This window comes from Corylus avellana, chromosome 10, assembly GCF_965113065.1.
Source record: "Corylus avellana chromosome 10, dhCorAvel1.hap1.2, whole genome shotgun sequence".
Classification (NCBI taxonomy): domain Eukaryota; kingdom Viridiplantae; phylum Streptophyta; class Magnoliopsida; order Fagales; family Betulaceae; genus Corylus; species Corylus avellana.
The window spans coordinates 17,931,244-17,953,903 of record NC_142499.1 but is presented as its reverse complement, the minus strand read 5'-3'; the positions used below and the strand labels follow the sequence as shown (position 1 = coordinate 17,953,903).

At 37.0% G+C, this 22,660-nt stretch overlaps 4 protein-coding genes across 8 annotated transcripts; 2 read left to right on the top strand and 2 right to left on the bottom strand.

Annotated features, from left to right (window-relative positions):
- Positions 1-3,655, top strand: LOC132161976 (zinc/iron-chelating domain protein). Of its 4 annotated transcripts, XM_059572207.2 has the most exons (5): positions 1-289; positions 2,714-2,792; positions 2,892-2,979; positions 3,116-3,243; positions 3,370-3,641. In XM_059572207.2, the coding sequence occupies exons 1-4, from the start codon at positions 50-52 to the stop codon at positions 3,207-3,209; spliced, it is 501 nt and encodes a 166-aa protein (XP_059428190.1). In that variant the 5' UTR covers positions 1-49; the 3' UTR covers positions 3,210-3,243; positions 3,370-3,641. The 4 variants fall into 4 exon arrangements, with proteins under 4 accessions (XP_059428190.1, XP_088367060.1, XP_088367061.1 ...); XM_088510934.1 differs by having other exon boundaries at positions 2,714-2,979; positions 3,367-3,655; XM_088510935.1 differs by lacking the exon at positions 2,892-2,979 and having other exon boundaries at positions 2,714-2,853; positions 3,370-3,653.
- Positions 3,656-4,079: 424 nt separating this feature from the next.
- Positions 4,080-7,369, bottom strand: LOC132161975 (uncharacterized). Of its 2 annotated transcripts, XM_059572206.2 has the most exons (5): positions 7,000-7,369; positions 6,677-6,852; positions 5,696-5,894; positions 4,860-5,114; positions 4,080-4,549 (listed from the first exon to the last, which is right to left on the bottom strand). In XM_059572206.2, the coding sequence occupies exons 1-4, from the start codon at positions 7,076-7,078 to the stop codon at positions 4,891-4,893; spliced, it is 678 nt and encodes a 225-aa protein (XP_059428189.1). In that variant the 5' UTR covers positions 7,079-7,369; the 3' UTR covers positions 4,080-4,549; positions 4,860-4,890. The 2 variants fall into 2 exon arrangements, with proteins under 2 accessions (XP_059428189.1, XP_059428188.1); XM_059572205.2 differs by lacking the exon at positions 4,080-4,549 and having other exon boundaries at positions 4,693-5,114; positions 7,000-7,367.
- Positions 7,370-9,575: 2,206 nt separating this feature from the next.
- On the top strand, positions 9,576-10,594 carry LOC132162106 (CAP (Cysteine-rich secretory proteins, Antigen 5, and Pathogenesis-related 1 protein) superfamily protein). Its single transcript, XM_059572363.2, has one exon. It carries the CDS (start codon positions 9,643-9,645, stop codon positions 10,321-10,323), a length of 681 nt encoding a protein of 226 aa, XP_059428346.1. The 5' UTR covers positions 9,576-9,642; the 3' UTR covers positions 10,324-10,594.
- A 2,125-nt stretch (positions 10,595-12,719) lies between these two features.
- On the bottom strand, positions 12,720-14,710 carry ALS3 (aluminum sensitive 3). Its single transcript, XM_059607290.2, has 3 exons — positions 14,302-14,710; positions 13,347-13,592; positions 12,720-13,236 (listed from the first exon to the last, which is right to left on the bottom strand). The coding sequence occupies exons 1-3, from the start codon at positions 14,674-14,676 to the stop codon at positions 12,922-12,924; spliced, it is 936 nt and encodes a 311-aa protein (XP_059463273.1). The 5' UTR covers positions 14,677-14,710; the 3' UTR covers positions 12,720-12,921.
- Positions 14,711-22,660: the final 7,950 nt, after the last annotated feature.

Genomic DNA, 22,660 nt, shown 5'->3' with positions numbered 1-22,660 from the left:
TTAACGACCACCAAGCTATTCAGTCGTCACCCACTGACCCAACGCCAGAATGCCTCACGCTATGTCACTGTACCCTTGCAGCACCGTGTTCTCGGTGGCAAGCCAGCCGCAGATGAGAGCGAGGACGAAAGCCGCGGCAAAGCAAAGGTCGAGCAGTGTCGGCTTCGGCCGCAGCAGGAAAGAGCCGTTGTGGCGGTGCGTGGAGGGCTGCGGGGCCTGCTGCAAGCTGGACAAAGGCCCCTCCTTTGTCACCCCTGAAGAAGTATTCAGTGACCCTCTTGACATTGAGGTTGGTTGGCTTTCGATTTTAAGGCTTTTTGCGCAGAATATGTCTGACAATGAAAATATGAACCCCGCTTATTGATAGGAAGCGGTTCTATGAGTGTAGATTTACTTACGTTAGAATTCTAGTTTTCAGCAAATGTATGAGATATTTTGTTTAACAACATACATATTTGACTAATTTAAACATTCCACGTTTCTTTGTTTCGAATCGAGAGGTCTTCCGAATGGTCGATTGGGATACTGACATGTGCTTTCCGGTTTATGATAGTACTAAAAGGAGAGCTAAGTATTCGAACATGATCACATAGATAGACAGACATTGGTAATTTGGTACTGTGTTGGTTTAATGATTGTTCGAAGCTAAAGCAGTCCGGGCAGAAAGGAAGGGGGGGTTGCCAATTATGCATATCGAGCTTACACGCTAATACATTTACCCAAATCTGTATTTAGTTCAATGTTGACATTAGGTGTGTAACAGCATAACTGCAATGCTATTGGTTAATGCTATAGTACAATGTTGGAATCCTAGTAGTTTGAGGATTAGAAATCCTAAGATTATGAGGCATATTCTTTCTTTATTGTAAATCTTAGTTTCCTTAGGAGAGGATTATTTTTGCCTATAAATAAAGCTCGTGTCAATAGGTTTACATCCACAAATTGTATCATAGATGTAGTTTGAGATTTCATGAGAAGAGAGAGGGAGGAAGGCTCATTGTATTTTTCCTTGATACTAGTGATAAAGAAACATCATTGTTGCTGCTTGTGGACTTAGGCAATCTTGTCAGACCGCAATAAATTCTTCTGTCTTTATTCTTGATTGTTCTTCTATTTTGTTGATATTTTTCTTGTGGATGTGCTACGATTTCTACTAGTGATATTAGAGCTTAAGGTTGTGTTGTCTCTTTTTGCTCAAGAAAAAATCTTGATCTTCAATTTGCACAGTTTTCTATGGCCAGTTCAAGTTCTACAACATTTGAGGTGCCTTTGTTCAACGGTACCAATTATACTATGTGGAAGTTGAAGATGCAAGTGGTTTAAGTCGAAGGGAATTGTGTAGTTGCAATTGAAGGGAATGAGAAAAAGCTTGAAGACATGAGTGATGAATTTTTTTAGCAAAAGAATGAGTTGGCTATGATATATATGTTTCTGACAATAGATTATTTAGTTATGTTTATCATGGCTGAGAAAAAGACTACTAAAGGCATGTGAGATAAGTTGCGTGGTATTAATCAAGGAAAAAGAATGTTAAACTGGATCCATCTCAAGAGAAACCTGTACAATCTTAGAATGAAAGAGAGTTCCTCGTTTCAAGAGCACTTAAATGAGTTCAATGCTCTTGTCAGTAAATTGACCGCTATTGGAGTCAATATGGATTAAGAAGAGCGAATTACTATTCTGCTTTGTTTTATGCCAGACTCATGGATGGTATAGTTATGGCTGTGAGTAACACTATTGATTTCAACTTTGATTCTACAGTTCACCGATTGCTTGTCGAAGAATCTTGCAGAAAAAATAGTGGAAATTCTTCTGGTTATGTAATGACAGTTAGAGGCAGAACTGCTAAAAGAGATTAGTGATAGTGGGAGAAATCATTCCAAGTTAAAGTCAAAATGGAAGAAAAAGAGAATGTGTTGGAACTGTGGTAAAAAGGGATAATTACCAAAGATTGTAAACTTCTGTATACAATCAGGAGAGACCCAGAACTGATGTGCCAGAGTTCAAAATCCCATGGTAGTTCGGTGGAAGATGGAAAATCATTTGAGAATAGCGAAGTAATGTCTATGATTTCTTATGAAGATTTGAAACACCATTGGATTTTACACACTACTGGTACCATGTAGTGATTATTTTTACACTTATTGCCCATGTAGTTTAGTGTCTATATGGGTCATGATAACAAGTATGAAATAGTTAGAATTAGTGATGTAAGAATTACTATGTGTGATGGTGTTACTTGTACCTGATTAAAAAAAAAAAACTTCTGACGTTGGGAAAATTTGATGAAGTTGCTTACAAATTTTATGGAGAGCAAATTAAAGTTGTTAAAGCATTGGTTGTAGCAAAAGGATAATTGTTTGGTAGTTTGTATCAGTTGATTGGAGATGCTAGTGAAGAAGAAGAAAGAGGGAGAGGCTCATTGTTGCCTGTGGAGTGTGGATGTAGGCAATTTTGCGAAACCGCGTTGAATTCTTGTGTTTTGATTGTTGCTTCTTCATTGTCTTCTTCCTTGTTAATAAGTTTTATGTTAGAATTTGCATTAGAATCCTAGGTTGACACGATGGTTGCTGTGTAAGTATGCTGGACATGGTCTCCACTGTGCATAAGAAGCATGCTTTATGCATCTTCTTCTGATTGTTTTATCATGTGCAATTGGTTCTGAATCTAACAAGTTTCTTTCGTCTTTGGTATTAATGTTTGTAAATATCAGCTCTATAGAAGCTTAACAGGTCCTGATGGGTGGTGCATAAACTTCAATAAAGGCACACGAACGTGCTCCATTTACAACGGTGAGCATCTTCGTGGTCAAGACCTTCAGCAGTTTCTGTCTTTGAACTCTTACTCGTTATGGTACTTATGGACTTTCATTTTCTTTTATCCTCTGGCAGATCGTCCGTACTTTTGTCGTGTGGAGCCAGATGTATTCCAATCGTTGTATGGAGTTAACAAGAAGAAGTTTAACAAAGAGGCTTGCAGGTTTACTAATAATCTCCTTCTCACCCACTAAGCATTGTGGAAATTAGTATTTCTGTGTCCAAGATAAATAATATCATGAAACTCCATTATTTGCATTCCCTCTTGTAACAGCCTGCCTAAGTTGTCTTGGATGCAGTTTTTGTAGAGACACCATTAAAGATATTTATGGTCCCCATTCAAAGGAGTTGGAAAACTTCAATCGTTCAACAAGCTCCTCCGGTTTTAGTTAGAATATATTGCACTTCACTGCCTAGAAGGCTTAAGGTAACCCCACACCTTTATCTTCCTTTGTAGGGAATTATTATTCTAATTTAATAAAGAGTTATAGTAGTAGTATATGATGACAACTCTATGTGTCAGCTAATGGATCAATATACTTCATTATAGCAGGGGTTGAGCATCCTGCTTCCTCCAATGAGGAAAAGTCTTGCAATCAAGAAAAGAAATTTTGGAAGGCTTTTAATGCTCCAAAGAGCATAGAAGGCAAACTGCCTGGCAAACCGTTTGCTTCTTCCTCAAGTCCTTTACTGTCAGATTCGCATAATATCTGAAAGAATTTTCAAATATCAGAATTATGTTAAATTCTCAAATATATTGTACAAAACTTCAGCACAGTATTCCTGCTTGTTCTAATGTTTTCCAGTTTTGTATCTCACGGATTAATTGAATGAGTTCATTAGTATAGAATCTCTCTCTCTCTCTCTCTCTTAAAACTTTTCTAAAGTGGAAGGTGTTACTTCTGGGTGACCTAGTAAAAGAAATTGCATATGATGCTCTGGCAACCCATTTTCTGATGCCTATCTTTTTGGGTGCTTTTCTTCCCAAAAAAGATTCGAATTCAAGAAGCCTTTCTAGCTGGGTGACCGAATTAATGGTCATTTTGTGAATGGAAATTGGAATCTCTCATCAACGGTGGATGGTGCTAGATTTTGAGCCACCGCTACTTTCTCACTGCAGAAAAAGTGAATTCACTTTCCTACCTCTTTCCATAGCATATAAGTGGTTTTAATATCCCCTTTGCCCTTCCCAAATCTAGAACACTTATTAGTTCAAAAGAACATTTCAATGTAGGGAATGCTTAAAAGTTGCAAAAGGAGATACATTTTGCAATGACTACGTACGACCAAGAACTCGCCGACTATCGCCGTGCTCTGTTTGGCGGGAGCCCTAGTATTGCTGGCAATGAAGATCTCCATCGCTGTCCTGTTTTCGACCCAAATGTTCCTTTCCAAGAGGGAATTCTTGGTCTCATGTCTTCACCGTATGGTATAGAAGAGGAGGATTTTGCAAGCAGACCCTGGGAAGATTATGAGGAAGAGGAGCTGGCGTACAACGACAATTGGAATTGGCCGAATTGCTTTAGCGAGTGTCAGGGAGAGAATTTTTTCTCCCTTTGGGATGATACTCAGGACATTGGATGTGGCAGTGGTTTGGTGAAGATGGAAGACTTCTCTCATGGTGAAGAATGGCATGACAGTTATTTCAGTTATCACGAAGACACAGAAAACCGCTCCATTTGTGATTATTATCCTTGGGCTGTATATGAAGGAGAAGAAGAGTTCCATGATTTCTGTAGGCAAGAGCAAACAATAACGTATGGTTACAATCTGGATTATGAGATGAGACTATGTGAAAGTATCTTTGGCTACTGGCCTTGCCTGTTTCAGGAAAAGCCAAAAAGCACCTGGTGAGTAGAAAACTAGAGAGCAAAGATATGTAAATCCGTGGAAGGGAGATGCTTATTATTTTTACAATGGCATACATCTCTCACTTAAGAATACACTTTTTTTCTCATTTGCACTGTGAGACTGTCACGAAGTCCACAATTTTTGTTTTTTTTTCTTCTTTCCATATGCAAAATTGATGTAAGATCAACTCACTGTACAAATGGTAGCCAAGCTATATTATTCATCATATTACAATGCCAAGGCCCAATTCATCCTCAATGTCGTCCCCGTCTTCGAACAACTTCAGAAACCGAGCCTGATCATGTTCCCTCTTCCTCCTTTGCCAGTATTTATATGCAGCCACTACTCCGAGAATGGATACAGTTGAGACCACAGCAATGATCAATATGATTACAGCAACATGCATTCCCTTTCCTCCGTCATGCGAGTCAGATGCAGAATTGGAAGCTGAAAAACGGAGGTTAACGAAAATGTAACTATTATTTGGACTAAATATAATGTAATCTGGTCCTAGTCAGAGACATGTCAAGCAGAGAGGTGCTTATGCAAACACAGATTGAAATAAAAGTTTTATTTATTACAATGAAAAAGTAGCATTCAGGAGAGCAACAAATTACCGCATGATTGACTGGGTCTTAGACTCAAATCTTAGCACAAACCATTTATTTGATTTCCCAAAACACTCCCTCGATCCCTACCTATCCATTGTTATGACTTGTATCCAAATAGTCATTTTAGCCCCATAATGGTACCAACTGAAACTTATATTGACGTCCAAGAAATCGCAGGTCATTCCATTTTATTTACATAACATTTGAAGGCACAAAAGCCTCTTCTAGAATGAAGCCACAAACAAAAAGAAGAAAAAAATAGACGTAAAATGGGTCCAATGGGATGATCGTTTCCATAAAATGTTCAATGGTACCAAACACTCCTAAACTAACCCTTAACATGGCACATAAGGTGTAGAGCAATAGCATGAAATACAGCAAAAGCGACTTTAAGAATGAAAGTAAGAAAGCACTCACCATTTGCAAAAGGAACGCACTCCGGACACAAAAAAGTAGCATTAAATTCCTTGTCCTTGATTCGGATATATTTCCCATCAGGAATACTGAAGTCACTGGGACAAAATTCCCACTCTTCAAATTTGTCATCTGATTTGAACTTATCCTCCTCATAAAACCCACACCGCTTGCACTTTTTACTTGAAAAATCTGTCAGAGGCTGGAGCATAAAGAGTATAATTTCATTAGCAGCTCAAAATAATGCCACACTTAGTCAATCAATTGGAATTGATGATCCAAGAATTTATTTGAGGGAAGCTAAAGTTCCATGTGTTTTTAGTTACAAAGAAATGGCATATTACTCAAAGAACCAACTAAAGTGAAGCTCACATGGGCAGAGATTCACTTACATGTGTTCTTGTCAACACTAATGGTAAAACCCAAAAGAATAAAATCTGGAGAATCTAAATTTTGAGTAGTTCTCAAACTGTCCAAGTTGAAAGAACTTCACATACACACACACACACCTTTTGTTTTCTCAGTAGAGCACGCAAACAAGAATCAGTTCGAATTCAATCAACCTGAATTACTAAAATATGATAGCTGTGAAGGCTTTAGTCACCACAAAACATAAAAACCATCTCTGTTGCTAGCAATTATCCATCTAATGAAAATTTCAAAAGAGCAGTTGCCCCTTGTGTCCATAAAACCAGCATCAAACCAATTTTCAGTCGACATATCCCTGCAGCTTTACTCAAATTTTCAGAGTGCGTGGCAACAAAAGGCACCCATTGTGTGAGCTATGTACAACAAGCAAAATTCAATGTTCTTAACTAGGTTCCATTGCCTGCATAATTTCTCCCATATCTACAACAACAACTAGGGTGCTGTTCGATTAAACTGCTAGCATCATTTCACCATAACACATAGAAAACCCTTTTGAAAAGCATTCCAAGACAACCCATGCACTCAAAAGTTTACAGACAAAAACAAGGTTCGAACCTGCCAAGACTCTTCACCCTTGAAACTATACAAGACATGCACTTCCTTCACATCTGGCAGCATCGTCTTGTTCTCCCCTTTACACATGAAATAAACCGTTGGTTTTCCGTGGAGCCACTCGTGGGTTTTGAAAATCTCCATGAATTCCAGTGTAACAAATCCCGATATAACCAATCCTGAAAAATCAACGCCGTCACCAATCAGCCAGAATTAGAGAAGTTAAATATAGCTTCCCATAGCTCCTGATTGAAATTATATCTCATCTTGTAAATTCAATAAATAGTATTAATTAGCTCTCTGTTTGTTTACCGAGAAAGTTTTACCTGGAAAGCAGCTGAGGAAGACGGAGCAGACGAGAAAAACAGAACAAACCCTAGAACTCAATAGGTACCGAATCGACATAGCGAAATTAGTTTGGTCTTGATTTGGCTGAGTGGCTTAATTCTTCGGAATCCAAAAAGCACTAGGATTGATCACAGAAATAGACAACGAGCTCTTTCAACGACGGTGGCGTTTCGTCGAGACAGAGCAATGGCTATGGCGGCTTCGAGAATTTTCGTTTTGCGTGCGAGAGAGAGAAGCAGAGCAGACCGGTTCGCGCTGCGCGTAATTGGACGGGGGTGGCGTCTACACTACGCGGGATGCGCATTGCGCAATACTGCGGGATTTTGCCACGTGGGCTGGGCCACAATATAAGTGGTTGCGTGGCTTGATCTGAATGGTATTCTGGACGAGTGGGGAGAGCACTGTGACTCTGAAGTCAACGTGCTGGCCCGAACCGGTTCGGAACCATCCCTGGTCAGGACGTTGGGACCCATTGGCAGTTGGAAGAGGGAAAAGCTTCGGTATCATCGTTCTCAACTCCTCATGTGTATGTGCTCCGTGCATCGGGACCATTCATGCGTGGACGGTGGACAATCCCCGCCCAAAGAGCAGGGGACAGGAAAACTTGTAGGGATAAATGATAATGATTATCCACTTATAATATTCTCATCTTAGATAAGATTTTATTAATTTTAATTTTGAAAATTTTCTTTCTATAGGTATTGTCAATAAAATTATGTAAGAGACATATATATATATATATATATATATATATTTTTATATGTTCATACAAGAGAAGGGGGAGGGGGATTCGAACTAGTGACCTTCGTTTCATTAAGTGTGGTCCACAGCCGATTGAGCTTTTCCTTGAAAACTGTAAGAGACATTTAGTATGTCTTAGAGTATTTGTTTTCTATTTTTAGAACTTTTAAAACTTTTAGTTTTGAAAATAAATCGAAACCATCAACATTAAAATAAATATCATGTTTGAAAAAACTTTCCAGATTAAGACTTTTTTTTTTTTTCTTTTTCTGAAAACTATCGCTTTCTAGTGATTTTAATTTCTTGATATTAAAGAGTATTTGTGGAGCTAATTGCAACAAAAATCTCTTATTTGTGGAGCTTGGAATTTTATTACTAGCTTTAGCACTTTCAATGCACTATAATTGTGTTTCTAGTCTTCGAGGAGTAACTCAATCGATTGTGTACCACGCCTCATGAAGCGAAAGTTGCTAATTCGAATCTTCCCTCTTCCTTCCCTTGTGTGAATATGTCCCAAAAAAAAAATAAAAAAATTGTGTTTCTGTGCTTTAATTTTAATTTTAATTTTTTTTTTCAAAATAGTCATGTACCATAATTGGTTCATTAATAGTTTTCTCACAAATTTTATTATTAATATTATTATTATTTTACCAATGCTACTATTATCTTTGGAGCCTTATTTCATTGTAGGTCTTGGGCAACCGCCTAACTCGCATAGTAGATGAACGGGTATGTTAATATTATATATTCTATGAAAAATAAAGTGAAATCACATTTTTGAAAATATATATTTTTATTTAAATGATTTTTCACCATTTACTTAAAAATTTAGTTTTTTTTTTTTTTTTTTTTTTTTTTGACAACTCCACACAAGAGGGAGAGATGAGAGATTTAAACTAGTAATCTCTGTTTCATGAGACATAGTCCCCTGCTAATCGAGCTACCAAGAACTCTAGGATACACTTAAAAATTTAGTTAGAAGAAGAGGAAATACAGATGTTATTAAATGAATTTAATTTGATATTTGTTAATATAATTCCCTGTTATTTTTTGTTATGATTCTTACTATTTTATATATATATATATATATATATATATATATATATATATATATATTTGATAGGTACTATTATTATATCTGTTATTGCTGTTATGATTCTTCCATATTTGACTGTTTAATTAAATTACCTATGGACGACCAAAAACTGCGGCACCCTGTGAGTGGTGTTCCCGCGAACGAAATTTGGCGGGTTGTTCATGCCTTGACCCTCTTAAAGCAACTTCAAATTTAGCCGTTGCCCTTTTGTTTTTTTCTTGGACCAAATTACAGAAATGTCCATGCAATTATAATGAATGAAATTATTACTATTTCAAAAGTTTTAAGCATATTTAAATAGATAAACTTTTGGAATTGATAAGTTTAATAATTTAATTTATATTCCTACATTTGCATGGCATCATTATAATTTAAATAAAAATGTTAAAAAATATTTAAGAGGGCTGTTAGGCATCCCAACACTTTTTCTCAAATTTTCTCTCCCAAATGATCTGAACCCCACATTTATTTAAGAAAAAAAATATAAATATATTTATTTATTGAATGGATCAGATCATTTGAAAAAAGGAATTTGGGTTGAGATGTCTATTATTATTTCTGCCCCAAAAAAAAAAAAAGAAAAAAAAAGGCAGGATTGGGTATGGCAAGATGGTAGATTTGGATGAATAATAGGGTTAATTTTAGAAGCAAAAAGAAATAAAAGACATTTTCCTTCCTCATCCTCTCCTTGCCGCTGCTCTCGGATGATGAGAGCAGCCAAAACCAAAGCAAGAAGAGAACCAGAAACAAAGAATCCAACAAAGGAAAAGGAAAAATAAGACCAATGCCGCAAGCACGAGTCCTCCTCGCCATAATTTTCTCCACCGCCCTTCTCCTCCTGGCCGCCTCGGCGAAACAAAGCTCAGAATGGAAGAAACCCAACACCCAACAACCCGAAACCACCCACAGCGCACTGAGTAAGAGATTCGGTCGCCGATTGGCGGGATTCAATCCCAACATAACAACAACAACACCCAACCAACGCTTTCTATCGCAGTATCACTACCACCACCACCACCACCACCTCCTCTCGCCACGGCGGGAGTTCCTCCTCGCCCACAACCAGGTGAGGAAGCATTTCAACGAGCCGATCCTGAAATGGAGCAGGAAGCTCACCCGCTACGCTCGCCGATGGGCCAACAAGCGCTTCCTGGACTGCCAGATGATCCATTCCTACGGCCCCTACGGCGAGAACCTGTTCTGGGGGAAGTACGACCACTGGACGGCGACGGAGGCGGTGCAGTCGTGGATTAGGGAGCACAGGTATTACAATCCTCATACGAACACGTGCGCTCCGGGCCAAATGTGCGGCCACTACACGCAGGTTGTGTGGAGGGACTCGACGCGGATAGGATGCGTGCGCAAGAAGTGTTTGAACGGAGGTCTGTTTGTAATTTGTGTGTATGATCCGCCTGGAAATTACATTAACGAGAGCCCATTTGGATCGTTGACAAGTACACCATAACCATCATCATTATCATCTAATCAGCATCGATCTTCTGCTTTCAAATTCAAGATATATATCAGCTGCACCGCCTGGTCAAGATTAGTGGGTTTTTTACGAGTTAAAAAAAACAGAGTATACGGGGTAGGGTGGGCAGATTATGGTGTTATATAATTTCCAGCCTTTTATTTTTCATGCTTATAGAATTTTCATAATGTAATATAAAAACCAAGACAGCGTGCAGCGAAACCATTGGTTTAATTTACTGATTCCTTCTTATAATTAAGGCTAATGAGACTTACTTTACTCATCAAAAGAAAAAATAAAAGTCTAATATATTTGTTTGTGTCAGTATCTATTGTATGTTTGTGGTGCTTGAATCATATCTTTATGCATGCTATGTCGTTGTGTTTTGTTGGGAAGACAACCATGTTGAAAAATCTCCAAACGAAGTTTTGTGCCTCTACCAAGAATCTGGGGAAGGAAGATGTACAAAAAAACCATGAGAGTTCACTAATCCATCAACCCTCTTGTTATGGCTTTTTCTAGGATCATTTATGTGGGACTTATACATGATTCGTTTTGGAATTATGTGATATAAATGTAAAAGTAGTTTTAAATATTTTATATTTTAAGTTGTTTGTTATTGCTTTTTCTTTTTTAATAAAAAGCAAAAAACTACCCTAAAATGGTAGTCTTGTAAGAACGATAAATTTATAGAGGAATCTCCAAATGCTTGTTTTGGTGTACATTTGACGGGTTTAAAAGTGTGTTTTACACTCAAAAAGTCCGTTTGAAGAAAAAAGTGTCAGTTTGGTAAAAAAAATTAAACGCACTTTTAAGGTTTAAAAAGCTAAAAAAATTGCCAAAACATACTTTTGACAAAAGCTTAAAAATGAAACTTTTGCCAAAAAATATTTTTTTGACTTAAAAACTATATTTTTCAAACGCAATCTCAAACATGCTTTTAGACTCATGTTTATACTCTACATACTCTGCTGCAGTAATTATGATTGGAGTAGGTTGAAATTTTTGACTTTTTGTATCATATGTGAAGGTTGATGTTTAGATAAACTCGAAAATTTCCAGGGTTTGGGCAGGTAGTTCAGGTCCAGGTTGAATCTGAGTATCAAATATGCTTGTCCACGTTTTGTATGGGGATGAAATGTAGTTGTTCAGGTTCAATATAGGGATCACTTGTGGCTGTCCTGGTTGAATAAGGGGAAAAAATATGGTTAGGGTCATTTGATTTAGAGTGGCTCAGGTGAAGGGAACTGGGGCAGGAGATCATGTAAATAAAATCTTAATATACCTTCTCTGTCCGTTGACAAAGCAGGGAAAGAGAAAGAAAGAAGTATTTTTCATTAACTTGGGAACAAAAAACTCTAACAATTTTGCCGTTCGAATTGCTAGCGTCTAAGAAATCCATTCGTCCAACCAAGTTTCAGACAGTCTACCTAACTATTTGGACAAGTGGGCCCTATAGATACTCTCTAGCATTTGCAATTCTTATAGTAAAGCAGTAAATTGTTAGAGATCCGAATTCCTTGCGTAAGCCTGATGGCCCAAAAACTAGGAGCAAAACTATAAATTAAGTAATTCTAGGAGACCTATTTGTGTCTTACTAAGAATGATATGGCTATTAAAATTACCATTGACCTTGTGATTGATCATTATTAAGTTTTGATCTAAGAGTGATTTTAATAATTACATCATTCTTAGTAGGACACAAACAGGCCATTTAGAATTACTCCTATAAATTTTGATACGAGGGGCAAACTATGCAAAGACTATTTTTGGAGGGAAAAATATTAGTTTTTGAGGGTCCTTTGATAAATATTATATAATTAAAGGGAATTTTTCAAATTTGTTCCACCGCCCCTGCCACCAACAAGTTGCATCATCAACTATCTTCCTTTACCACTTGGAATATTTTACAATGGAGTCACTAGACAAGAATGGGTCGAATCGAAGAGAGCATATTCTCTTCCCAAGTGATCACAAGGGGCAAATGCAATGGTTCCAAAAGTTCATTTACTTTTTTCCTTCTTCTTTTTCTTTTATTGGGGTCAACCAAAGCATGATAGAAAGGACACCCTCTTTTCCAGCATTATTGCTGCTGCACCTTACTTACTCGCTGCTGCCATGCTCCTCACCTTTCTGTCGTTGCATTCTGAGTATGCCCTCGTCATTTACGAAGTAAATGTTTGTTAATGTTATCTTGATTAGTTCAAACACATGTCAGCTCGTAACGGATCTAAACATGCAACTTTGAGCGTTTCTGTTTGTTAATGTATGAGTGTTTTTTGTTTCTTGACATAGAGGTGAAAAATATTTTTGTGTTTTTTTTGAAGTGTTTTGTGTTTGGATTGTTTATTAATGTTTTTGAGACCGGCATGCAATTCAGGCTGGAAAAGTGCTCAAAATTTTTTACATCATTTGATGGGAAATTAATTATCAGAAAACAGAGGAACTTAATACATATCATACACTTATGGTGTTTAATGGAACCTAGCTAGTAGAAGCCTCAGTGGTTGATGCTGCTTCTCCCGCAGGTCACACATAATTTCCTCTTAAATCTTAAAGGGTAGCAGCATTGAGAGAAAAACTATACAAAACTCATTCTGCAGAAAAGACCTTGGTTTCTAGCTGGAAAGCATTGGTGAAGAAGGCAGGCCAACAAAGGTATGTAGACATGATGCTGCTAACTGTTGATGCACCAATAAGCATGTTCATTACCACAATCTGCAGCTGAATGGCCTCCAGAGGGGAAGCTCCTCCCATTATAAGCCCAGTCATTGCACCAGGAAGTGAGATGAGACCCACAGTTTTTGCATTGTCCAACACCGGAGAGAGTGAAATAACCAGAGCCCTTTTTACTTGCTGCAGTGTTGCTTGCCGCGGGGTTGCTCCAAGAGCCAATGCTGTCTCCACCTGCAAAATCAAACACAACAAAATCCAAATGAAAAAAATGAAACTATTTTACAGCCTATTAGAAAATCTGAATGAGAATATTATCATTTCTCCATGAGCCAGTGAGTTACCAGGTTCATTTGTGTTCTGATATCATCTCGAAGCCTTTTCATGGTTACCCCAGTCACTGTCATTGCATTCCCAACCATCATACCTGCGACAGGGATGATGTATCGTGGAGTGAAAGGAAAGACATTTAGTGCAACCAGCAGGAACATAGTCACTGCAGTTCCAGCCAGAATGGAAGCTCCGGCAACATACTTCCCTCGTGGGACATGTTTAGCTCGTTGACCGGCAGTATAGCCTGCAACAGAGACCTGCAAAGGACTTCTCAGTACAATTTATCTCCTCCCTTTCCCCAAACTACGTACTCTTCTATTTTCATAAATTAGTGACACAATACTAAAGATATTTCAATATCAAGCACAAACCAGGTCTAGGGCAAATATTTGACAGGGTTTGGGGAGAATTTGGTAATACCAAAACTTTATACTATGAGATAAATTGAAGCCAATGAAGTTTGGCCCCTTGTAAATACTTTATTTAATTGCTCTGCCTCCATAGAATTTGATCTGGCATTCTGATTGCATTTGTTGTGTGTGTATCTCTGTCCATTACTGTTGGGATTCAATTATCAGATCCGGACAACAAACCCAACAAGAATTACATGGGAAGGATGAAAACAAATGTTTGGTGAAAAATCCACTTCAAGATCTCCAAGAATAGTATATGAATCAAAAAGTGAATTTCTGGAAATTGAACAAACAACTACCAGGAAAACAAAAACAGAACAAAAAATAAAACAGGACCCGTTCATATTAGCACAAACTTTTATTTGAAACAATCAAACCTCTGCCAAAACAAATCTGTAATGATGGGAAAACGATTTCAGCAACACCCAGATATCCTTTTTCGAGTTCTTTAAAACAGACAGCTTTTTTTTGTAGATAGAAATGAAGTAATCATTCTCAAAAGCCAAACACGTACAGGTGATGAAGCAAAAAAAGGTGGAGAAGAAACACCAACCATGAAAAGGTAGGCGAGAATGATCCACCCAATATTCTCCTGGCTGAAAATGAACTGCAGAACAAACCCAATAACAGAGAGCTGAATAAAGGCCCTGAGAATCGAGTAAACCATCTCTCCCTCCAAACCCAACTTCTGAAAGTAGGAAAGGAGCACGGCCATGAGCACCACCGCAGTGGCAGCCGCCGGCTTCACCATGCCCTTGGAAAAGTCGAGCAGCCATGAGAAATCCATTGTGAAAGCTCCCCAGAAAGCAAGTTGCAGAGCCCAAACAATCGGTGGCAATGGTTTGGTGCTTCTGTGAGAATTTGCGTGGTGGTGATTATAAGAGGTAAGTTGGCTCGAGGAAAAAAGGTGCTTCTGAGACTGAATCATCTCGTGGAGTTTATTACTATTTATTGGAAGGTATTTAAGAATTTGGGCTACGCACATGAGATCGAGCAGATTAGCTGATTATTTTAATCTCCAATTTATAATTTAATTTGCTAGATTTTATATATTTTCAATTTAATCTTTAAAGTTACTAATTTTCAGTGTAAAAATTGATAATTTTACAATCATTGAGAGGAGCCTCGTTTATCGCTTTTATGATGGCATGATCATTAATTCGAGCAAAAACAAAATCAACTGACGCCATCAGGCCACGTGGCTCGTAATTAATTCCGCTAAATTTGGCTTTTTCTTTTGGGGTTGGAATCCACCGTATACACAAGTTCATGTTTTGCCGTTAATAAAAAAAAAAGAAAAAAAAAGGGTACATGTTTTGCAGTACTGCACACAAGTGGGATCATTTTTGTGGCCTGTATATTGAGATATGATGGAATTACTTTTTATTTGGGCCTTTAAATTTTAATCTTTTTGAATTATAATAAATATTTTTATTTTGCGTCTCTAAATTTGAAAAGTTACGTCGGGCTTTCTGTCGTGTGTTAAATTATACACTTTGTTATAAATGAGGGAAATGAAAACCACTTCCACAACTATCAGAAATGGTTCAGCTATCCAAAAATTATAGTTGAATAATCCCTATAGACTATGAGGGACTTACAATATAAAGGTGGTTGTTGGGGTGGTCAAACCATCTACTTTGACCACAAAAATGACTCGATCACCCCCAAACGGATTAGGATGGTTAAACCATCCCCGTAGACCGTGGTCAAAGAGAATTGTTGTCACCTTTTATATCGTGTTATCCAATCATCAAATAACAAATTAGTTAGTCTTAAAGGTTGTAGTATATATATATTATTGATTGCTGTTGTATTTAATAAGAAAATAGATTCATTGGGTTTAACTCATGCACATAAAATTTTATTGATTTAATAAGTATCCTATTATTATTATTCTTTTTTTGGTCATGTCTACACAAGAGGGGGAAGAAGATTCAAACTAGTAACCTCTGCTTCATAAAGTGTGATCTCCAACCCATTGAGGACAAATACCCTATTATTTTAGGGGGGGGGGGGGGGGGGAAGAAGGAACTAGTGAATACCCTCTAGCCAAATGTTTTGGCAACTTGTTTATATTCAAAAGCTTTTAGAACTAAGCAAACACATTTAATAATTAATATGGCTGTAAGTTGATAGACAATATTAAGATTTATCCAATTCTGACAGCACATACATCACTTATTTATTTATTTATTTATTTTAATTCACACCATCATTTATTTATATTAAAGATGATCATCGTGATAACTTTTTTTTTATCAGTTCAAGCTTTTGTGCTATTTCCCCTCCCAAAAGTCTTTATGAAACACACCCAACATGATAAGAATAAAAATCTGCTTTTGATGTCCACGAAAGATATAAGAATAATACAACACTTTGAAAAAAGTAAGAACTTTCATTTTAAAAAAAAAAAAAGAAAAAAGAAAAGAAATAGATATACGGTTGTAAATATGAAAAAAGAAAAAATTAAATTGAGATATGCTCGGCTATGTTTGGCAATGTAATGAAAAAAGAGAGTAGAACGGTACTTTAACAGATTTGATTGATATGAAAGAAAAAAATAAGAATGTTATGGTTGATTTTGAGAAAAATTTTTTGGGTTTTTTGGTCAGGCTAATCCGGCCCTTTGCCAAACATAACCGTAGTTTCTTTCAAAAATTGGGTTGGAATTTTTTAAAATATTTAATCTATAAAATTTTAATATGTGAAAAATACATATTTTGTTTATAATAGCATTGCCATAATTAATGTGAGAAAATGTACTAACGTGGTATTAAAGAAGAGTATGTAGTTGACAACATGTGACAATTATAAAATTATTAAAAAAAGTTTCTTCCAATGAAAAACTCAAACCAAAATTAGTTTATTTAATTATATTATTCGCTTAGTTGTTAGAAAAGATAGATTGGCGGTTTGATTAATCATGAATTAGACGTAAATAAAATAATTGAGAAAATCCGCAACCGGAAGTAACAGGGACGTACGTACGAACGGTACTTTTGTGGGGGAGGTTTTATTCGGACTGAGGCAACCGTGTCAATTCGTCGAAGAATTCCGAGGAGGTGGGGCCTACGCGATATAATTTGTGACGTGGACATTACTTTGCGGGATCACGAAACGAAAGGAAAGGAAAGTGCCGTACCGCTGACTCAGTGAGTTCTTATCTCGGGAAGGACGGTAGCTTTAAATAGCAACTTTCTTCTATCTGGTCGGTTTTTAACTCGTTGTCTTTATACTTTTTTTTATAAATAAAATAAAAATATTAATAAATACTTAAAATACAAAGCATTCACATTATATTATGTTACCATAAATAAAATTATAAAAGAGAATAACTTTAATAGTCGTAAATCGAATGTTTTGAACCTTTAAGTAAGAAGAAAACATTTCAGTTTGAAACACACAAAAAATATATATATAATATAATCTTTCACATCAAATAATGTATCTTATCTTTATAAAATATTTCATATACAAAATACTATTTTTTTTTTTTTAAAAAAAAAAACAGTTCAATCTCATTCATTGATAAACGAGTATAAAGCTCAAACAACACAGAGCAAAGCTTTGAAGCAATCATAACCGAAGCTATAAGGTTACAAGCGTCAAAGATGACGTATTACATTCAAGACTCATATAAAATTCGCTAACCTATGATTAATTTTTAAATTAAACATTTTTGTATAAAAAAGTAAAAAAAAATTGTTTTGTAGCGATTTTTTTATTTGAATAGTAATAAAAAGTTATTGATTTGATGTAAAAAAATAAGAATGTTGGGGTTGATTTGAGAGAAAAAGTGTAAAAAAAAATTTTGGGTTTTGGGTCATGGGTCCTCTTTCCAATCCGGCCTCTTGCCAAATATAACCTTTACATTTTAATCTTTTGAATTATCATAATTTTTTATTTTTTCCTTAAAATTTGAAAAGTTACATCAAGCCTATGGTATAATATCGTGTGTTAAATTAGACACTTTTATTAAGAATGAGGGTTAAAATTAATGAAAAAATAGTCCCAAATGAAAATGGGGTGGTCAAACCACCTCCAGAACTGTAAGAAATGACTCTGCTACCCAAAAAACATAGTAGAACGATCCCCATAGATTGTGAGGGTAGTTTGGTTTAATTTTTTTTATAATAATTTTTTAATAACTTTAAGGGTATTTTTAAGGAGAAAAACACAAAAAGAAGTCTATTTTGACACACAATGATAATTTAGAGGCCCCAATGTCTCTTTTTTTAAGTTTGAAAGCATAAATGAAAATGCGTGATAATTTATAAATTAAAAGGCTAAAGTGTATTTTCCTCTAAAATGAACTATTTGTGACAATAGATAAAAAAGAGAATGACAAGTGATTTACAATTACAATATAAGAGTAGTTGTTGAGGTGGTCAAACCATCTTCTCTGACCACAAAAATGACTCGGTCACCCCCAAACCGACCAGGATGGTTAAACCATCCTCGTAGTCAAAGAGAATTGTTGCCACCTTTTATGACGTGTTATCCAATCATAAAATTACAAATTAGTTAGTCTTAAAGTATATATATATATATATATATATATATATATATATATATATATATATATATATATTATTGATTGCTGTTTTATTCAATAAGAAAATAGATTCATTGGGTTTAACTCATGCACATAAAATTTTATTGAATTAATAAATACCCTATTATTATTATTATTATTATTATTATTATTATTATTTTGACATGTCAAGGAGGAAGGAGGATTCGAACTAGTGACCTTCATTTCGTAAAACATGATCTCCAACCGATTGAACTACTCCTTGGAGACAAATACCCTATTATTTTAAGGGGGGAAAAGAAAGAACTAGTCAATACCCTCTAGCCAAATGTTTTGGCAACTTTTTTCTATTCAAAAGCTTTTATAACTAAGCAAACACATTTAATAATTAATATGGCTGTAAGTCAATAGAAAACATTAAGATTTATCCAATTCTGATAGCACATACATCACTTAGTTATTTATTTATTTTAATTTACATCATCATTTATTTATATTAAAGATGATCATCGTAAGAACTTTTTTTTTTTTTTATCGATTTAAGCTTTTGTGTTCTTTCCCCTTCCAAAAGTCTTTATGAAACACACCCAACATGATTAGAATAAAAATCTGCTTTTGATGCCTAAGAAAGATATAATAATAATATAACACTTTGAAAAAAGTAAGAACTTTCACTTAAAAAATAAAAAAGAAGAAAAGATATACGGTTGTAAATATGAAAAAAGAAAGAATTAAATTGAAATATGTAGTTTCTTTCAAAATTTGGGTTGAAATTTTTTAAAATATTTAATCTATAAAATTTTAAGGACAAAGTTTTGCTCCAAACTGGGTTGGAGGAAATTCCTTCAACCTATTCTATAAAAGTGACATGTTTCATTTAACATGTGAGATGCACATGTTTTTTTAATAGTATAGACAAAGTTAGTATAAATTTTATTAAAAACTCATGCGCATCTCACATGTTATTAAAAAATTGAATACGTGTCATTTTTATAAACTAGATTGGAGAAATTCCCTCCAACCCAGTTTGAAGGAAAACTTTGTCCAAATTTTAATATGTGAAAAATACATATTTTGTTTATAATAGCATTGCCATAATTCTTCTAAGAGTGCCAAGGTTCTCAAGGGGCTATGCCTAAGAGACTACCAGCGACGAAATAAGTTCCTGCCGGTGAACGGACACAGAGTGTTACGTTGGTTTTTTTTAAAAAAACCGTTTAGTGGGAAGGAAGCAAAGCAGCAGGTCTATCCACATGGAGAGCAGCTCATGTCGTATAGTGGGAGAACAGACTAGAATTGATATCACTGAAGGATATATCGGAAGGGTTCGTGATAAGGGAGTGAAATGTCTTGTGGGGCGGTTGTGGATTGATAGGACGATCAACAAAGAAGCTTTTCGGAAGGCAATATCACGATTATGGCGTACCACGAAGAAGATCTCTTTCAAAGAAATTCAAGATAACTTGTGGATATTTGAATTCTCTGATGAGGAGGAGAAGAAAAGAGTCATGGAGGGCCGCCCTTGGGCCTATGAATGTCAGATTATGATCTTCAACGAACTCAAAGGGCACGTCCCACCCTCACAATTGGAGTTCACTCATACGCTAGTCTGGATCCAAATCCACGATATGCCACTGCATTGCATGTCTAGAGTTGTGGGAGCTAAGATTGGGGAGACTTTGGAAGTCTTCGAAGAAGTTGATGTGGCTGCAGATGGAGTAGGATGGGGAGACTTTGAGGATACGTGTTCGTATTGACATTACCAAACCACTTGAACAGGGCAGAGAATTGCTTATTGAAGGAAAATCAATGTGGGTAAATTTCAAATACGAAAATCTTCCACTTTTTTGCTTTCATTGCGGACGCATTCTGCATGGAGCAACGGGCTGCCCAGTCAAGAAATCCAGACGCTTACACGGTGAAGAAGGAGTGGGAGATTGGGGGGTGTCCTTGCTAGCTGATGAACCCTGACGGAGCCTGGATGGCTGATTCAACAAAGCTGGAGGTGAGGGGCGGTTTTCATCCTGGCGAAGGGAATAGTCACCGGACAGGGAGAAGCAGCGCACCAACTCTCTTGAGATGGAAAGTAGCGCTTCAAAAGGAAACCCTAGCAATCCAAGTTATCCTGATAAGGCAAGTAATCAATTTGTTTTTTCTAGCCAAATTAGGAACGTGGAAAATATATCTCCCGGAGAAAAGGAATCAAATCGCTCCAAGAAAGCCGCTAACGTTATGGAAAATTCAGTTACAAATAGAATTCATCCAACAAATTTGGGTGAAATCTTTGAAGTCAACCTTGAGGAAAGAGCCATTCATGCGTCCCCACCCAAGTAAGTAAAAAAATCCAAGCTGGCGCATTATGGGCCGAATTTCAGTAGCCCAGCCATGTACCTGCGGAAAGTGAAGAATATTGCACGAAGGGGGGGGGAGGGCCCAATTACGCAACACATGGGGCCAATGTGAGGATGGGGCCTGAGGAGCTAAAAGTTGACATTTCTTTAAAGGGGAATTCTTCTAAGAAAGGCGGGGGAGTATGGGTACAAGAGGAAAAGGGACAATAGCCAAATTATGGAGCAGACAGGGGTTAGAAAGGAGAATGGAGATAGCTTGGGGAACGATATTATCAAAAAAGGCCAGTCTGAGGTGTCATCCCTCTGTAGACATGATTCTACTTAGTTGGAATTGCCGGGGGCTTGGGAACCCCCGAGCAATTCGTGACCTTTGCCATTTGGTGAAGGAAAAGAGGCACGACATTTTGTTTTTCATGGAGACAAAATGTTTTCAGACGAAGATGGACCGAATAAGGACTAAGTTGGGGCTGCCCGGAATGTTTTTGGTGGATCCAGTAGGAAGAAGTGGGGGATTGGCTATGTTGTGGAGAGATGTGGATGATGTCACCATTGAAAACTACTCTAGAAGGCACATTAACGCGTTGGTTTACTACCCCCGACCCGATTAACCGAGACACGAACATGACCCGTTTCGCTAAACGAGTGACACGATTATATATAACACGAAAAATATCCGAGTAACCCGACACGACCTGCTTAACCCGTTTAGCATAACCGGGTCATATTGGGTAGACACGACCCGACACGATTCGTGCGCTAAATAGGTAACCCGACCCGACATGTTAAAAAAAAACCCTTAATCAAAATTGGAAAAAATAATTTAATAAAGAGATCTCTTAGGCCAAAGGACTAGTTAAATTTATCCTAACCGTCCAAAAATAATAAAAAGTTTTAAAAGAGAATGTCTTAATATACAGATAATGTTTTAAAAGTGAATGTTTTAATATATAGACTCACATAGAAAAAGTAACAGAAAAACAAGGAATAGGCCAGTGAAGTGAAGCCGTGAGTGAGTCAGTAAGTGTTAGGGCTAACTAAGTTTTTTTTCTTTTTTTAATAATTTAAATGGGTCTGGCGGGTCACCCGAGACCTGGCTGACCCGCTAGACCCGATTAACCCCCCAGACCCGGTTGATCTACCAGACCCATTTATTAAACGTGTCTGGCGGGTCGACCCGCTAGGCATGAATTTAATCGTGTCTTAATCGGGTAGACCCAATTAAGACCCGAACTGATAAGCTCAAATCCAATACATGTTAACTTCGTGTCGTGTTCATGTCGGGTTCGCGAGTCGTGTCAAAATTGCCTGCCTTAGTGGAAACTAACCGGCTTTTATGGACATCCGAATCCCACTTGGCGACATGAAGTATGGAGTTTATTAAAGTATTTGCGAACCCTCCCACCAACTCCTAGCTTTGCATGGGGGACTTAAATGAAATCATTGACAATTCCGAGCAGTGGGGAGCAGCCACCCGTCGTGAAAGGCAGATGGAAAATTTTCGGGAGACTTTGGAAGCTTGCCAACTTTCTGATTTGGGTTATATTGGCCCAAAGTTCACCTGGACAAATGGGCGTGAAAGTGATGACTTTACAAAAGAAAGGCTGGTCGGGCTTTGGGGAATCTAGAGTGGTGCACATTGTTTAGGCAATGCAAAGTTCATATTTTGGTCGTGTCTTTGTGTGGGTATTCTTGCTGAAGAAAATGGAGGTCTTGCCTCTGTTAAGCTGCTGTCCAGAGGCCTGTTCATAAGTTTTTAGCACCTCCTGAATTTTTATCCATTCGGTTATATTTGCCCTGCAAAAGAGCAAACAATTATCTGCAAAAAGAGATGACTCAACCTCGTTCCCCGTTTTGAGATAGCAAGACCCGTGATCTCCCCCCTATGCTCAGCACTGCTCAATAAGGAGCTCAGACCTTCCGCACATAAGATAAATAAATAAGGTGACAGGAGATCACCCTGTCTGATACCCCTAGACGGGGTAATGATTTCATGAGGCCTCCCGTTCACCAATACTGAATAAGTA

What these genes read in the sequence shown, in the direction of transcription:
- LOC132161976 (XM_088510934.1), top strand. Translation starts at nt 50, where the DNA reads ATGCCTCACGCTATGTCACTGTACCCTTGCAGCACCGTGTTCTCGGTG. An exon ending in GTGACCCTCTTGACATTGAG is followed by an intron (nt 290 to 2,713) that starts GTTGGTTGGCTT and finishes TGTAAATATCAG; the next exon opens with CTCTATAGAAGCTTAACAGG. An exon ending in TTTAACAAAGAGGCTTGCAG is followed by an intron (nt 2,980 to 3,115) that starts GTTTACTAATAA and finishes TCTTGGATGCAG; the next exon opens with TTTTTGTAGAGACACCATTA.
- LOC132161975 (XM_059572206.2), bottom strand. Translation starts at nt 7,078, where the DNA reads ATGTCGATTCGGTACCTATTGAGTTCTAGGGTTTGTTCTGTTTTTCTC. An exon ending in AGGGTGAAGAGTCTTGGCAG is followed by an intron (nt 5,895 to 6,676) that starts GTTCGAACCTTG and finishes TTTATGCTCCAG; the next exon opens with CCTCTGACAGATTTTTCAAG. An exon ending in GTGCGTTCCTTTTGCAAATG is followed by an intron (nt 5,115 to 5,695) that starts GTGAGTGCTTTC and finishes TCCGTTTTTCAG; the next exon opens with CTTCCAATTCTGCATCTGAC.
- LOC132162106 (XM_059572363.2), top strand. Translation starts at nt 9,643, where the DNA reads ATGCCGCAAGCACGAGTCCTCCTCGCCATAATTTTCTCCACCGCCCTT.
- ALS3 (XM_059607290.2), bottom strand. Translation starts at nt 14,676, where the DNA reads ATGATTCAGTCTCAGAAGCACCTTTTTTCCTCGAGCCAACTTACCTCT. An exon ending in TTCTCGCCTACCTTTTCATG is followed by an intron (nt 13,593 to 14,301) that starts GTTGGTGTTTCT and finishes AGTCCTTTGCAG; the next exon opens with GTCTCTGTTGCAGGCTATAC. An exon ending in TCAGAACACAAATGAACCTG is followed by an intron (nt 13,237 to 13,346) that starts GTAACTCACTGG and finishes TTGATTTTGCAG; the next exon opens with GTGGAGACAGCATTGGCTCT.